The sequence below is a fragment of the Lithobates pipiens genome, unplaced genomic scaffold (genome assembly GCF_037356315.1).
Source record: "Lithobates pipiens isolate NorthernLeopardFrog02 unplaced genomic scaffold, aLitPip1_a1.2 Scaffold_22, whole genome shotgun sequence".
Classification (NCBI taxonomy): domain Eukaryota; kingdom Metazoa; phylum Chordata; class Amphibia; order Anura; family Ranidae; genus Lithobates; species Lithobates pipiens.
Genome location: NW_027507784.1, coordinates 346,413,042 through 346,430,291, shown reverse-complemented (window position 1 = coordinate 346,430,291; position 17,250 = coordinate 346,413,042). Strand labels below are relative to the sequence as shown.

Genomic DNA, 17,250 nt, shown 5'->3' with positions numbered 1-17,250 from the left:
CAAATCTACAAAGGCCCATTGAAGGAAAAGGACGGATATGGCGGTCTCCCATTGGCGGCCTGAACTTTCCCTCTGGAGCCAATAATACAAAAAAAAAAACACATCCGAATAATAATCCTGAGAAATGTTCTCACCCAGAAGAAGAGGATGACGAGGAAGAATCCGCCCTTAATACAGAGCAGGCTGTTTGGAGATTGGTTTTGTTTTTTCATGGTGGATTCCGATGGGAACAAAGTAGAACTTGAAGACCCTTTCCTTTTCATGGCAGCTAGCACTGTGCCCAGGCCGCACCTGACAATGTGGGAGGGTCGCTGCACACAGACTCACAACTAATGATTGGGGGTAATGAGACTTCATCCAATCAGGTGATGATTAACCCCCTCAGTGCTGGTCTGTGGTCAGAGGATGTGTTGGGATGTCTGGTGACCACAGACATACAGATCCGATTGACTCTCAATATTTCATGTGGAATAAAGGTGAATAGAAGAGGAAGAGATGCTGGAAATGTTTGTTGGTTGGGGGTTGCATGAAATTAACATTTTTCGTTTCATTCTTTCAGAAAGCAGAAAATCGATTTAATGGAAATATGAAGTGCCGAGGTGAGGAAGGCGACCATAGGTGAGGGGTGTGACCCTAGGTGGGGGATGTGACCCTAGGTGAGAGGTGTGACCCTAGGTGAGAAGCGTGACCCTAGGTGAGGGGTGTGACCCTAGGTGAGCGGTGTGACCCTAGGTGAGAGGTGTGACCCTAGGTGAGGGGTATGACCCTAGGTGAGAGGTGTGACCCTAGGTGAGAGGTGTGACCCTAGGTGAGGGGTGTGACTCTAGGTTAGAGGTGTGAGCCTAGGTGAGGGGTGTGACCCTAGGTGAGAGGTGTGACCCTAGGTGAGGGGTGTGACTCTAGGTTAGAGGTGTGACCTTAGGTGAGAGGTGTGACCCTAGGTGAGAGGTGTGACCCTAGGTGAGGGGTGTGACCCTAGGTGAGAAGTGTGACCCTAGGTGAGCGGTGTGACCCTAGGTGAGAGGTGTGACCCTAGGTGAGGGGTGTGACCCTAGGTGAGAGGTGTGACCCTAGGTGAGGGGTGTGACCCTAGGTGAGAGGTGTGACCCTAGGTGAGGGGTGTGACCCTAGGTTAGAGCTGTGACCCTAGATGAGGGGTGTGACCCTAGGTGAGAGGTGTGACCCTAGGTGAGGGGTGTGACCCTAGGTGAGAGTTGTGACCCTAGGTGAGGGGTGTGACCCTAGGTGAGAAGTGTGACCCCAGGTGAGGGGCGTGACCCTAGGTGAGAAGTGTGACCCCAGGTGAGGGGTGTGACCCTAGGTAAGAAGTGTGACCCCAGTTGAGAGATGTGACCCTAGGTGAGAAGTGTGACTCCAGGTGAGGGGTGTGACCCTAGGTGAGAAGTGTGACCCTAGGTGAGGGGTGTGACCCTAGGTGAGGGGTGTGACCCTAGGTGAGGGATGTGACCCTAGGTGAGAGGTGTGACCCTAGGTGAGGGATGTGACCCTAGGTGAAGGGTGTGACCCTAGGTGAGGGGTGTGGCCCTAGGTGAGAAGTGTGACCCCAGGTGAGGAAGGTGATCCCAGGTGAGAAGTGTGACCCCAGGTGAAGGGTGTGACCCTAGGTGAGGGGTGTGGCCCTAGGTGGGAAGTGTGACCCCAGGTGAGGAAGGTGATCCCAGGTGAGAAGTGTGACCCCAGGTGAGGGATGTGACCCTAGGTGAGAAGCGTGACCCTAGGTGAGAAGTGTGACCCTAGGTGAGGGATGTGACCCTAGCTGGGAAGTGTGACTCCAGGTGAGGGGTGTGACCCTAGGTGAGAAGTGTGACCCTAGGTGAGGGGTGTGACCCTAGGTGAGAGGTGTGACCCTAGGTGAGGGGTGTGACCCTAGGTGAGAGGTGTGACCCTTGGTGAGGGGTGTGACCCTAGGTGAGAGGTGTGACCCTAGGTGAGAGGTGTGACCCTAGGTGAGGGGTGTGACCCTAGGTGAGAGGTGTGACCCTTGGTGAGGGGTGTGGCCCTAGGTGAGAAGTGTGACCCCAGGTGAGGAAGGTGATCCCAGGTGGGAAGTGTGACTCCAGGTGAGGGATTTGACCCTAGGTGAGAAGCGTGACCCTCCAGGTTAGGAAGTGGACCCCGGGTGAGGAAAGTGATCCCAGGTGAGGAAGGTGACCCTAGGTGGGAAGTGTGACCCTAGGTAAGGAAGGTGACCCTAGTTAAAGGGTGAGACCCCAGGTAATAGGTGTGCCCCCAGCCTATGAATGTGGCTTTAAGCGAGGGAGGTGGTTCTAGTTTAAGAGCCCCAGGGTAGGAAGGTGACTCTAGACTGCGGAGGTGGCCCTAGCTGAGGGAGGTGGCCATAGGCGAGGAAGCTGGCCTTAGGTAGGGGTGTGGCATTAGGTGAGGGAGTGACCCTAGGGAAGGAAGACGACCCTAGGTAAGGATTTGTGGTCCTAGGTGAGGAATGTGACCCTAGGTGAGGGGTGTTACCCTAGGTAAGGAAGGTGACCCTAGGTAATGAGTGTTGTCCCAGGCTAGGAAGGTGACTCTAGGGAAGGTAGGATGGCCCAAGGTGAGGAAGGTGACCCTAGGTGAGAGGTGTGGCCCTAGGTAACTGGTAGCCTAGGAAAGTGACTCTAGGCAAGGCAGGTGGCTCTAGGTTAGGAGCCCCAGGGTAGGATGGTGACTCTAGCTTGGGGAAATGTTCCTAGGTGAAGTGGGTGGCTCTAGGTGAGGGAGGTGGCCCTAGGAATAGTCGGTTGACCCTAGCTGAGGGAGGTGGCCATAGGAAAAGAAGATGGTCCTAGGTAAGGGGTGTGGCTCTAGGTGAGAAATGTGACCATAGGTGAGGAAGGTGACCCTAAGTGAGGGGTATTACCCTAGATACAGGGTGTTACTCTAGGTGAGAGGTGTGGCCCTAGGTAATGGGTGTGTCTCCACCTTAGAAAAGTGACTCTAGGTGAGAGAGGTAGCCCTAGGTAATTGGTGTTGTCCCAGGCTAGGAAGGTGACTCTAGGTCAGGGAGGTGGCCCTAGGGAAGGTGGATTGGCCCTAAGTAAGGAAGGTGGCTATAGGTGAGGGGTATGATTCTAGGTGAGGAAGGTGACCTTAAGTAATGGGTGTCATCCCAGGCTAGGAAGGTGACTCTAGGTGAGGGAGGTGTCCCTAGGGAAGGTAGGATGGCCCAAGGTAAAGGGAGATGTCCCTAGGGAAGGTAGGATGGCCCTAGGTGAAGTAGATGCCATTAGTAAAGTTAGGATAGCCCTAGGTGAGGGAGGTGTCCCTAGGGAAGGTAGGAAGGCCCTAGATGAGGGAGGTGTCCCTAGGGAAGGTAGGATGGCCCTAGGTGAGGGAGATGTCCCTAGGGAAGGTAGGAAGGCCCTAGGTGAGGGAAATGTCCCAAAGGGATGGTAGGATGGCCCTAGATGAGGGAGGTATCCCTAGGGAAGGTAGGATGGCCCTAGATGAGGGAGGTGTCCCTAGGAAAGGTAGGAAGGCCCTAGGTGAGGGAGATGTCCCTAGGGAAGGTAGGATGGCCCTAGGTGAGGGAGATGTCCCTAGGGAAGGTAGGATGGCCCTAGGTGAGGGAGATGTCCCTAGGGAAGGTAGGAAGGCCCTAGGTGAGGGAGGTGTCCCTAGGGGAGGTAGGAAGGCCCTAGGTGAGGGAGATGTTCCTAGGGAAGGTAGGAAGGCACTAGGTGAGGGAAATGTCCCAAAGGGACGGTAGGATGGCCCTAGATGAGGGAGGTGTCCCTAGGGAAGGTAGGATGGCCCTAGGTGAGGGAGATGTCCCTAGGGAAGGTAGGATGGCCCTAGGTGAGGGAGATGTCCCTAGGGAAGGTAGGATGTCTGTAGGTTAGGGAGATGTCCCTAGGGAAGGTAGGATGGCCCTAGGTGAGGGAAATGTCCCAAAGGGACGGTAGGATGGCCCTAGATGAGGGAGGTGTCCCTAGGGAAGGTAGGATGGCCCTAGGTGAGGGAGATGTCCCTAGGGAAGGTAGGATGGCCCTAGGTGAGGGAGGTGTCCCTAGGGAAGGTAGGATGGCCCTAGGTGAGGGAAATGTCCCAAAGGGAAGGTAGGATGGCCCTAGATGAGGGAGGTGTCCCTAGGGAAGGTAGGATAGCCCTAGGTGAGGGAAATGTCCCAAAGGGACGGTAGGATGGCCCTAGATGAAGGAGGTGTCCCTAGGAAAGGTAGGAAGGCCCTAGGTAAGGGAGATGTCCCTAGGGAAGGTAGGATGTCCGTAGGTGAGGGAGATGTCCCTAGGGAAGGTAGGATGGCCCTAGGTGAGGGAAATGTCCCAAAGGGACGGTAGGATGGCCCTAGATGAGGGAGGTGTCCCTAGGGAAGGTAGGATGGCCCTAGGTGAGGGAGATGACCCTAGGGAAAGTAGGATGGCCCTAGGTGAGGAAGGTGTCCCTAGGGAAGGTAGGATGGCCCTAGGTGTGGGAGATGTCCCTAGGAAGGTAGGATGGCCCTAGGTGAGGGAGATGTCCCTAGAGAAGGTAGGATGGCCCTAGGTGAGGGAAATGTCCCAAAGGGACGGTAGGATGGCCCTAGGTGAGGGAGATGTCCCTAGGGAAGGTAGGATGGCCCTAGGTGAGGGTCGGGAGATGTCCCTAGGGAAGGTAGGATGTCCGTAGGTGAGGGAGATGTCCCAAAGGGAAGGTAGGATGTCCGTAGGTGAGGGAGATGTCCCAAAGGGAAGGTAGGATGGCCCTAGATGAGGGAGGTGTCCCTAGGGAAGGTAGGATGGCTCTAGGTGAGGGAAATGTCCCAAAGGGACGGTAGGATGGCCCTAGATGAGGGAGGTGTCCCTAGGGAAGGTAGGATGGCCCTAGATGAGGAAGGTGTCCCTAGGGAAGGTAGGATGGCCCTAGGTGAGGGAGATGTCCCTAGGGAAGGTAGGATGGCCCTAGGTGAGGGAGATGTCCCTAGGGAAGGTAGGATGGCCCTAGGTGAGGGAGATGACCCTAGGGTAGGTAGGATGGCCCTAGGTGAGGGAGATGACCATAGGTGAGAAGATGGGCGATTTCCTCAATATATGACATTAGGATACAATCCTCTGTATTATTGGATGCCATTTTCCTCAGGCTCCTCCCATCCATCCATAACAAACCATTGAAAGCACCTGCACTGGTGAAGTGACATCAGAACCTGACTGCTGAGGACTGTCATGTATGAGGTGAGCCTCCCAGTACACACAGACCCATCACGCTCCCGCCCCGGGGGGGGGGACATCTAGTTTTGGGTGGAGAACTTATAAGAAGACCTTTTCTATAAATTCCCTCCACATTCTGGCAAATGATATCCAGACGCAGACGGATCGGGAATCTTCCTGACTCCAGACACCAATATTCCGACATGACCCGCTGCACTCGGAACACCGCGATCCGCACCCCAGCCCCGCCCCAAATGGAAAACATATTTTGTGTGTTTGGATTCCGCCCAGAATTCTGCTATAAACCAGACCGGAGGAGGGGGGGCACCCAGCAGATTCTAGGACTTTATCCCCCCTCCGCCCGATGTCAGCGGATTCTGATGATTGATTCCCAGTTTATTTTATATTTTTTTACAGCTTTTAAAGTGGAACTTCCAGAAAATGGACAAGGAATAAATCCCGGAGATGTCCCAATATACAGCAACAGGATCATTCTTCAGAAGAGCTCCGCCCTTTTATCGTTAGAGCCGCCCCTGAACGCCAGTCAGTGACTGTGCCTAGGCTGAGATGATGTCATCAGTCTCCCCTCCCCCAGTGATCAGACTGTACATTGTAACTTTGTAGGAGGAGGCATTTCCTCAGTCTCCCCTCCCCCAGTGATCAGACTGTACATTGTAACTTTGTAGAAGGAGGAGGAGTCATTTCCTCAGTCTCCCCATCCCCCCAGTGATCAGACTGCATATTGTAACTTTGTAGAAGGAGGAGGAGTCATTTCCTCAGTCTCCCCTCCCCCAGTGATCAATCTGTACATTGTAACTTTGTAGAAGGAGGAGGACGAATTTCCTCAGTCTCCCCTCCCCCAGTGATCAGTCTGTACATTGTAACTTTGTAGGAGGAGGCATTTCCTCAGTCTCCCCTCCCCCAGTGATCAGACTGTACATTGTAACTTTGTAGGAGGAGGCATTTCCTCAGTCTCCCCTCCCCCAGTGATCAGACTGCATATTGTAACTTTGTAGAAGGAGGAGGAGTCATTTCCTCAGTCTCCCCTCCCCCAGTGATCAATCTGTACATTGTAACTTTGTAGAAGGAGGAGGAGTCATTTCCTCAGTCTCCCCTCCCCCAGTGATCAGTCTGTACATTGTAACTTTGTAGAAGGAGGAGGACGAATTTCCTCAGTCTCCCCTCCTCCAGTGATCAGACTGTACATTGTAACTTTGTAGAAGGAGGAGGAAACGTTTTCTCAGTCTCCCCTCCCCGGAGGAGTAGTAATTTCCTCAGTCTCCCCTCCCCCAGTGATCAGACTGTACATTGTAACTTTGCAGCAAGTCACAAGGTGAGAGGCTGCAGCAGGGGCTGATCTGTGTCAGACATTTGTGAACACAGCCAAGAACTGCCCAGGGATCAGGAGCTGCACCATCATCTCAGTCCAGGAAATAATGAGTGACCCTGCATGATGACTGAACAGAGATGGTGCCGTCCTGGACAGAAAAGAAGATGAAGGCCTTTCCATAATCACCTCGAAGTGTTAAACATACACTTAGCATGCTGCACGTCATGTGAACATAGATCTGATGACAGGTCCACTTCAATTACATTTCTTTATATAAAATATTTTAGTTTCTCTCACTAAAAATATAATAAAAGGAGAGGAATTCCTGGCTGCTTTCTGTGGATTTTAAACCAACATCTTGTACACTCAGATTGTACTGTGTATGGACATCTGGAGTGGGGGGTTGGGCAGCTGCCGAGGATCTACAAGTCCCAGCATGCTCTGCTGTCTGCATCAGCCAGGTGGAGCGAGAGACCCTCAGCGTCTCCTCATTTGGGTTCAATATGAAATATCTGTCATTCCTCATCTAATAGGAAACAGGTGGAGGCGGGACTCTTCCCCGGCCAGAGACCTGGAGAAGGAACGTCTGGTGAACGCGCTCCGTACGCCAAGAATATCTCCCCATAGACCTTCTCCTCTCCCTGCCGCTTCCATGGATCCATTGGAGGAAGCCGATCTGGAAGTGACCTCATTTTTACACCTGACCTCTGACCCTTGGATGTACAACGCTCCCCATGGTGGATCCCTCGGGGGCGTGTACACAATTCTGTGCGGGGAATGGTTCTTCTGTGAACATGGCGATCCCTTGGGTGCCTGTACACAGTTCTGTGACGGGGGGTACTTCCTTCAATATAGAGGGTTTCTTGGGTGCCTGTACACACTTCTGTGCGGGGCTGTATCTTCCTTAAACATGGTGGATCCCTCAGGGGCATTTACACAGCTCTGTACAGGGTAGTTCTCCTCTGAACATGGCAGACCCCTCGGGGGCATGTACAATGTTCTGTACAGGGTGGTTCTCCTCTGAATGTGGCAGACCCCTCGGGGGCATGTACAATGTTCTGTACAGAATGGTTCTCCTCTGAATGTGGCAGACCCCTCGGGGGCATGTACATAGTTCTGTATGGGGTGGTTCTTACTTGAACATGTCAGATCTCTTGGAGGTGTTTACACAGTTCTGTGTGGGGTGTTTATCCTCTGAACATGGTGGATCCCTAAGGGGCATGTGCACAGTTTTGTGCAGGGGCGGTTCTTCCCTGAACATGTTGTAATCCTCAGGGGCATGTGCACAGTTTTGTGCAGGGGCGGTTCTTCCCTGAACATGTTGTAATCCTCAGGGGCATGTGCACAGTTTTGTGCAGGGGCGGTTCTTCCCTGAACATGTTGTAATCCTCAGGGGCATGTGCACAGTTTTGTGCAGGGGTGGTTATTCCCTAAACATGGCAGATCCCTCCAGGGCGTGAACAGTTTTGTCCAGGGGCGGTTCTCCCCTGAACATGGTGTATCGCTCAGGGGCGTGAATAGTTTTGTCCAGGGGCGGTTCTCCCCTGAACATGGTGTATTGCTCAGGGGCATGAACAGTTTTGTCCAGGGGCGGTTCTCCCCTGAACATGGTGTATTGCTCAGGGGCATGAACAGTTTTGTCCAGGGGCGGTTCTCCCCTGAACATGGTGTATCGCTCAGGGGAGTGAACAGTTTTGTCCAGGGGCGGTTCTCCCCTGAACATGATGTATTGCTCAGGGGCGTGTACACAGTTTTGTGCAGGGCTGGTTCTTCCTTGAACCTGATGTATCCCTTAGGGGCTTGTACACAGTTTTGTGCAGGTGTGGTTATCCCCTAAACATGGCGGATCCCTCAGGGGAGTGTACACAGTTTCGTGCAGGGGCAGTTCTTCCCTGAACATGATGTATCCCTTAGGGGCGTGTACACAGTTTTGTGCAGGTGTGGATATCCCCTAAACATGGCGGATCCCTCAGGGGAGTGTACACAGTTCTGTGCGAGGGTGGTTATAACCCAGTTACCGAGCCAAGACCACCACCACTAATGTGTCCCCATTATTCCATGGAGAGCACATGATGCGTGAACTCCGCCTACACCAAAACCTACACATGCCTGCAGTGACGACACAGACCAGCGACTGCGCCGTGGTATATGTATGCATCTGTACAGGATCGGGAAGTGTCTATTAAGCCCTGTGGGAAATGTCCAGAGCTTGCTTACCTCCAGGAGAGCTGCAGACACGGCGGACTACAGTGTCTACAGTTCCCCGTCCCAACATCCAAAATTCAGACTTCTTCAGGAGCCTGCTGGGGGGGTAATAAATATTCCGTATTGGGATGAAGATTTTCCTTCCCCAAATGGGAAAACGATCGGGTCCATCCACCCAGAACGAAAATTCTGGCCACTGAATAATGTAAACAGTGTCATGGTTATGCAGTGATCTTCCTCTGGTTGCTTACCTCCCCTCATGTGTTCTGACTAAGAGGCCAGCCACTTCCACCTGGTGGTTTTTATAACTTCTCCTCTAAGCATGGCTCCACCCCAGGCCCTATCAGGGAACCCTATATTAACCTGTGCACTGCAAGCCAGCAGTGCTGATCAACCATTGTGTATCCATTGTGTGTTTGGCTTCCTGGTTCCTGCTTGCCATGTGCTCTACGGTTGTCTCTGTTACCGACCTTAGCGTGCTCCCTACGATTCCTGTCTGCTTGTGACCTTGACCTTTTGCATGTCCCTGACCATCCCTGTCTGCCTGTGACCTTGAACCTTTGGTGTGTACTCTGTTCCTGTCTGCTACATGCCCTGACCTCTACCGTATCCCCTTACTATCCTTGTCGTTCCAGCCTGTTGCTTCCTTCTCCTGTAGTCTACCGTGAGCTGTGAGACCCTGGGGGCCGCGACCTGGAGCCAGACTGCAGTGAAGTCCATCCTCACCACTGGAGGCTCTGGCGAACACCCGCTGGCTCTTAGACTCCGCGCCCTGGGGAATCTATGCTCCAGCTCCCATTGGGATCTGTGTTAGTGATCCTGTAGACCTGTGTCCTGAATCTCCCTGGGTACAATCCGCAGCAGTCAGTCCTAAGGTCCACTACCTAGCGGTGCACTACGGAGTGCATCTGTCACCTGGTCTCAGGTGACCTGACAAATAGTTTGGGGATTCCAGAGATCTGTTCTATTCCCGTAACACCTTGAAGTCTCACTCCTGCTGCTGCACTCCTAATTAACTCCACAAATAACTAAAAACATCCACAGGAAGAGTGGGGGCCCCCCTCATTAAATATCCAGGTCGGGGGGCCCCCCTCATTAAATATCCAGGTCGGGGGGCCCGATTGCTGAGATCTCACAGAGTTCCCAAGAGACCGAGCAGACGATCGCCACCAATTCTGAAATATCAGTTTTAAGTGGACTGGCCCTTTAAATGACTCCAAAATACAGGAACTTTTAAAGGTGAATTCCGGGCCGACAGCCGAATCCGCAGATGTGAGCCGTCCTATTGGTGGGGATTTGTACTACTTGCAAAAATGTAAAAAAAAAAAAAAAAAAAAAATGTGGGTAAAGAAGTAACCGACCCTTTTATAAAATCGCGCGTGAAAAGATGCGAGTCTCCAATTAGGAATGAATGGAAACCGTCTGATAAAGAGCAACGCGTGTTCCCGACACGCATAGATGTGAACCGAGCCGGAGGCAGACTATAGGCGAGTCAGCGCGCCGAGACGCATCATAGCGAGTTGCGTCACAAATGTTTGCGACGAGTCCGATTTCCCGCGATGTTTTGGCGCATTGACGTCCCATTATTTTCAATGGCCCGCCTTAATGCAACGCACAACATAACGCGCGTCCTGCAAAAATGTAAATAGGCCCCAACTGTATTTCTTAATATAAAATTACAGACTTAAAAGCAGGAAAGAGCCCCGGACCCGATGGCTTCACGTCACAGTACTATAAGACTTACACTAACTCTCTTATAAAGCCCCTTCGTTCGGCCTTTAATTTTTTAGCGAAGAACCAACATGACTCCCACTCCTTCCTTATGGCACATATAGCTGTAATCCCCAAGCCCAATAAAGAACACACGGACTGCGCTAACTTTAGACCTATCTCACTTCTTAACACAGACCTTAAACTCCTAGCTAAAAATCTAGCCACTAGACTAAAACCTCTTTTAGCAAAAATAATCGGCCCCGAACAAGTGGGATTCATGCCGGGGAGGGAGGCCCGTGACAACACCATCAAGGCCTTGAACTTAATTCATTATGCACGGAAATCTAACACCAAAGGCATGCTGCTCTCTACCGATGCCGAGAAGGCCTTCGATAGGGTCTCCTGGGACTACATGATGGCTACATGCGCTCATATTGGCCTCAACGAAAACATGTTGTCATGGATCTCGGCTCTCTACCAGAATCCCCAAGCCAAAATCAAAATTAATAATATTTTTTTCAGAACCTATCTCCATCCATAATGGTACACGCCAAGGTTGCCCTTTATCGCCACTCCTTTTTATCCTTACCCTAGAACCTCTAATCAAAACGATTAATCTAAACGCTGATATTCAGGGCTTTACGCTAAAGGATAGAGAGTACAAAATTGCTGCTTACGCGGATGACCTCCTGTTCTTTCTCACCAATCCCCACATTTCGATACCCAACCTCCACAAAATATTCCAAACCTTTGGGTATATATCCAACTTTAAAGTAAATCATTCGAAATCTGAAGCCCTGAACCTTACCCTACCACAGAACCACCTTAAAAGTATACAAGACAATCACCCCTATAAATGGGAACGAGGCACCCTTAAGTATTTGGGCATAAACTTAACCAGTAAAATTGAATCACTATATGATGTAAACTACAAACCTTTGCTTGCCACGATCAAAAGCGACCTTCTCAAATGGAATGTAAAAATGTTCTCCTGGTTTGGAAGGGCCTCAATATTAAAGATGACGGTACTTCCCAAGCTTCTGTACGTATTTAACGCTCTACCAATTAAAGCGGGAGTCCACCGGGACTCCGCGTTTTTTTTTTTTTTTTTTAAAAGCCAGCAGCTACAAATACTGCAGCTGCTGACTTTTAAATAGTGACACTTACCTGTCCAGCGCGCCCGCGATGTCGGCACCCGAAGCCGATCGCTCGCTCGTCTATCGGGTCCTGCCGCCATCTTGGGTATGGGAATCAGGAAATTGAGCCTTTCGGCTTCATTTCCCGGTTCCCTACTGCGCATGCGCGAGCCGCGCGGCGCAATCCGGACGGTCCCCGCTGCCTCTGGGAGCTGTGTGTTTCCCAGCAGGCAGCGGGGCACTTGCTGAAGGGGGCGGGCGCTTGCGGAAAGGGGCGTAACGTACGCCCCTTTCCGCAGAGAGCTAACCCGGAAATGGGTGCAGTTACCTGGATTATCCAGGTAACTGCACCCCCCTCCCCCCTGAAAGGTGCCGATTGTGGCGCCGGAGGGGGGGGGATTCCGATGAGCGGAGGTCCATTTTAGGGTGGACCTCCGCTTTAAAATTCCAGAACCCTTTTTTAACACACTGAGCCAAATTCAAAGACGATTTCTCTGGGCAGATAAGAAACCTAGAATCCAATTCCGGCGTTTAACACTGTCTAAAAGGGATGGGGGTATAGGACTGCCGGACTTTAAAAAGTACCACCAGGCCACCCACGTCACAAGAGTGATAGACTGGCATTGCCACGGATCGCATAAGGATTGGGTCCAACTAGAAAGTAATTTGGCAATGCGCAACACCCTCTACCTCCCATGGTCGCTTCATTCCAGAAAGCCAAAACTTATAGATCACCCATTAATCGAAACCACCATAAAGATTTGGCAAGCAAGCAAAAATTCGCAACGAACCCAGGTCCCCTGACACCACTCACGAACAACCCTGAATTCATTCCTGAGCTACACCACAGAATGCCAGAAGACTTCCTGGTTAGGGATGAGCCGAACACCCCCTGTTCGGTTCGCACCAGAACCTGCGAACAGACCTAAACTTCGTGTGAACTTTAGAACCCTATTAAAGTCTATGGGACTCGAACGTTCACAATCTAAAGTGCTAATTTTAAAGGGTAATATGCAAGTTACTGTCCTAAAAAGTGTTTGGGGACCCGGGTCCTGCCCCAGGGGACATGTATCAATGCAAAAAAAAGTTTTAAATACGGCCGTTTTTTCAGGAGCAGTGATTTTAATAATGATTAAAGTGAAACAATAAAAGTGTAATATTCCTTTACATTTCATAGCTGGGGGGTGTCTATAGTATGCCTGTGAAGGGGCGCATGTTTCTGGTGCTTAGAACTGTCCCTGCACAAAGTGTCATTTCTGCAGGAAAAAAAGTCTTTTAAAATCACTTGCGGCTAAATTGTCGGGTCTCCATAATACAGAGAACACTCAATGAGTGTTCTCTGTATTAGCCGACAATTCATTCATTCATTGATTAAAAAAAAAAAAAGCGTGGGGGTTCCCCTAAAAATCCATATCAGACCCTTTATTCGAGCACGCAACCTGGCAGGCCACAGGAAAAGAGGGGGGGGACGAGAGAGCGCCCCCCCCTCTCTCCTGAACCGTACCAGGCCACATACCCTCAACATTGGGAGGATGCTTTGGGGGTCTGTGACCCCTCAAAGCACCTTGTCCCCATGTCCACTCCGGAGACACTGCAGAGAGCCCAGCGCTGACGTTTCTTATATTAGGAGGGCGGGGCCACCCGTCACCTGACCCCGCCCCCTCTGACGCTGGTGAAGGGAGCCAGGGGTTCCCCAGTGACGTATGGGTGACCCCGCCCCCTCTGATGTAACGGAAACCTGCGTTACATCAGAGGGGGCGGGGTCACCCACACGTCACTGGGGAACCCCTGGCTTCCCTCTCCAGCGTCAGAGGGGCGGGGTCAGGTGACGGGTGGCCCCGCCCTCCTAATATAAGAAACGTCAGCGCTGGGCTCTCTGCAGTGTCTCCGGAGTGGAGACAGAAGAAGGATGTATGGACAGCGCTGGACTGAGAGATCCCCCGTCGCTGGATATGATCATCCATCGCTGGACCCCGGAGACCCGTCGCTGGATAGCAAGAGTGGATTAGCACCGCTGGAATCTTTTTTTTATTTTTTTCATATTTAATAAAGGAATTTTTCAAAAGTGTGTTTGTCTTATTTAACCATTTTGACACTTTCTTTGTGAAATGGTAGGGGTACTTTTGTACCCCCTTACCATTTCAAACAGGGGGGGGTGGGATCTGGGGGTCCCCTTGTTAAAGGGGGCTTCCAGATTCTGATAAGCCCCCCGCCCGCAGACCCTCACAACCAACGGCCAGGGTTGTGAGGATGAGGCCCTTGTCCTTATCAACATGGGGACAAGGTGCTTTGAGGGGCATCCTCCCAATGTTGAGGGTATGTGGCCTGGTACGGTTCAGGAGGGAGGGGGGGGCGCTCTCTCGTCCCCCCCTCTTTTCCTGCGGCCTGCCAGGTTGCGTGCTCGGATAAAGGGTCTGATATGGATTTTTAGGGGGACCCCCACGTCAATTTTTTTTTTATTTGATGCGGGGTTCCCCTTAATATCCATATCAGACCTGAAGGGTCTGGTATGGATATTTGGGGGGACCCCACGTCAATTTTTTTTTTTATTTGACACGGGGTTCCCCTTAATATCCATGTCAGACCTGAAGGGCCTGGTAATTGAATTTAGGGGAACCCCCACGCTTTTTTTTTTTTTTTTTTTTTTAATCAATGAATGAATGAATTGTCGGCTAATACAGAGAACACTCATTGAATGTTCTCTGTATTACGGAGACCCGACAATTTAGCCGCAAGTGATTTTAAAAGACTTTTTTTCCTGCACAAATGACACTTTGTGCAGGGACAGTTCTAAGCACCAGAAACATGCGCCCCTTCACAGGCATACTATAGATACCCCCCAGCTACGAAATTTAAAGGAATATTACACTTTTATTGTTTCACTTTAATCATTATTAAAATCACTGCTCCTGAAAAAACGGCCGTTTTTAAAACTTTTTTTTGCATTGATCCATGTCCCCTGGGGCAGGACCCGGGTCCCCAAACACTTTTTAGGACAGTAACCTGCATATTACCCTTTAAAATGAGCACTTTAGATTTCTCCCATAGACTTGTATAGGGTGTTCCGGCTTTTCGAATTTGCTGCGAACAGCCCAAATTGTTCACTGTACAGGCAAACAGGCAATGTTCGAGTAGAACATGAGTTCGACTCGAACTCGAAGCTCATCCCTATTCCTGGTACACACTTGTATGTCAGGTTCACAAGTCAAGACACTCGAAACACTAAACGCCGAGGTGGGGGAGCTGTTTCCTGGAAATTGGTTTTACATCCAACTGAAGGACTTCCTGGTAAATAACAAACACAAGCATCAATTTTGCCTCCCATTGACTCCGATTGAAAATATATGTCTACAGAGATCACCAATAGCGAATACCACATCTCTTGCATACTCAATGTTAACTCAAGCGTCCCATGATGACAAAACTAAATTCAAAGCAAAGTGGGAATATGATCTCCAGACCAGTATATCTGATGAGCAATGGAACAAGGCATGCATTTTGGCACACAAGTGCTCCTTAAGCTCCAAATACCAGGAAATATCCTATAAAATTCTCGCTCAATGGTATATTACACCACAAAAAGCCAGGAGATGGTCTCCCTCCGCCTCGGACACATGCTGGAGATGTAAAACACATATAGGCACCTTCATGCACATATGGTGGGAGTGCCCACTAATACGAACCTATTGGGATGTAATTAGAACCTGGATAAAGCACATCACAGAAACTCGCCTGGAATTGAATGCGGCCACATGCTTGATTAATCTGGTCCCCATCAATTTAAACCGATACAAAAAATCGCTGACCCGACATCTTCTCACAGCTGCCAAAACACTGATACCAATTCACTGGAAAACGACCAAAGCCCCGGGAATTACAGGCTGGCTTAACAGAGTACAATACATCTACAAGATGGAGGAGATTGTGGCAACCAAACATGAAAACAGCACAAATTTTAACAAAACATGGCAACCATGGCTGGCCTTCACACACTCTCACGAATTCCGCACACTTAAAGGCTAACCTTTCCAACATCTTTTGACCCTCAACAGAGTAGGAACCAGGCTCAGAATGACAAAGTGTATATGTAACAAGTAGGGTTGCCACCTGTCCAGGATTCACCCGGACAGTTCGGGTTTGGAATCATGCGTCCGGGTTTCAGACTGCCTGAAACCCGGACACATTATTTAGATTGACTATGGCTTCCCTGCAGCTTCCACCCCCACCCCCCCCCAAACACACCTCTTCCCCTCTGTGTCTGCCCACACTCCAATCCCCGGCTCTGTGCCTCAGAAATGGAAAGTTGGGGCTGGAAATTTGAAGGTGCTGACTGCCAAGGAGTGATTGAGTGAATACACTAAGGCAAGTCAGGGTTCTCAGAGCACCCTTTACACCAGAGTTCCCCTTTACACCAGAGGCCACAGTGTTCCCCCTTACATCAGAATCTTCTCCATACATCAGAGTTCTCAATGTTCCACCTTAAAGGGGTTGTAAAGGTTCGTTTTTTTATTTTCTAAATAGGTTCCTTTAAGATAGTGCATTGTTGGTTCACTTATCTTTTCCTTCGATTTCCCTTATAAATGTTTTTTTTTCTTTGTTTTCTTTGTCTGAATTTCTCACTTCCTGTTCCTTCTCAGTAAGCTGTTCAGTAAGCTGTTCTGGCTGACTAACCACCAGCTCGGATGATGGTGAGAAGTTTACTGAGGAGAAACAGGAAGTGAGATATTCAGACAAAGAAAAAAAACATTTAGAAGGGAAATCGAAGGAAAAGGTAAGTGAACCAACAATGCACTAGCTTAGAGGAACCTATGTAGAAAATAAAAAATGAACCTTTACAACCCCTTTAAATCGGGGTTCCCAGAGCATCCCTTATTACAGAGTCCCCAGAGTTCTCCCTTACATCAGAGTCTGCAGAGACCCCCCTTTACAGTGAAAGGGAACTCTGTGAGTTCAAATGTAAAAGAGGAACTCTGCAGACTCTGATGTAAAGGGGAACTCTTGTGATTAACTTCATATGATTAGAAATGTTATTTAATAGCAAAATATATGTATAGCTTATACTATTAAAACAAATTGCTGCGTGGCGCTAAAGTGTTCGGGTTTGACTTAAAGAAAAGGTGGCAACCCTAGTAACAAGCGGAGTTATATACTATTGCACAGGGCGAATCGCATCCCACATTTCCCTCCCCTTCCCTCACCCCCTGCCACCACCTCCCCCCCCCCCCCCAAACATCCCACTCAATACTCACCCTTCCTCAAATATTGTACGCTAGTTAACGTCTTCTATTGAGTAAACACCTCATACTTTATCGTTAACCAAATCTGAACACACTGGAGATGTAATTATTTGTTTTTACCGTTTACAGATAGACTGCTATAATACGTGTATTTGAACATTGACTGTAAACCTGACTTTGTTTTCAATAAAACTTTTGATTGAGAAAAAAATAAAATAAAATGAAACATTCGGAATCTGGAAACTCCAACCAGGAAAACTTCCAGCTGAGGGAGAGAACCTATCAATCTGAGGAAATATGGAACAGCAAACAAGTAAAATATTGTGGAAACGTTGTAGTGTCCCTTTAAGCCAATGGCTGGGATCGGTAGAGAACGCGAAATATAAACACATGGAGGATTTTCCGTTCCCGGCGGAGTATTTATCCAATTAGAAGGAAGTCATTTGTCCTGTCTGGTGGGGGGGGGG

The 17,250-nt window shown here is 50.0% G+C and overlaps 1 protein-coding gene across 1 annotated transcript in view; it reads right to left on the bottom strand.

The window, feature by feature from the left end:
• Window positions 1-300, bottom strand: part of LOC143925126 (CD63 antigen-like) — a 16,508-nt gene extending 16,208 nt beyond the window's left edge. Inside the window, exon 1 of the mRNA XM_077449743.1 lies at window positions 135-300. Coding sequence (XP_077305869.1) covers window positions 135-263 — 129 coding nt within the window. The 5' untranslated portion in view covers window positions 264-300. The remainder of the gene's footprint in view (window positions 1-134) is intronic.
• Between the last annotated feature and the right edge of the window lie 16,950 nt (window positions 301-17,250).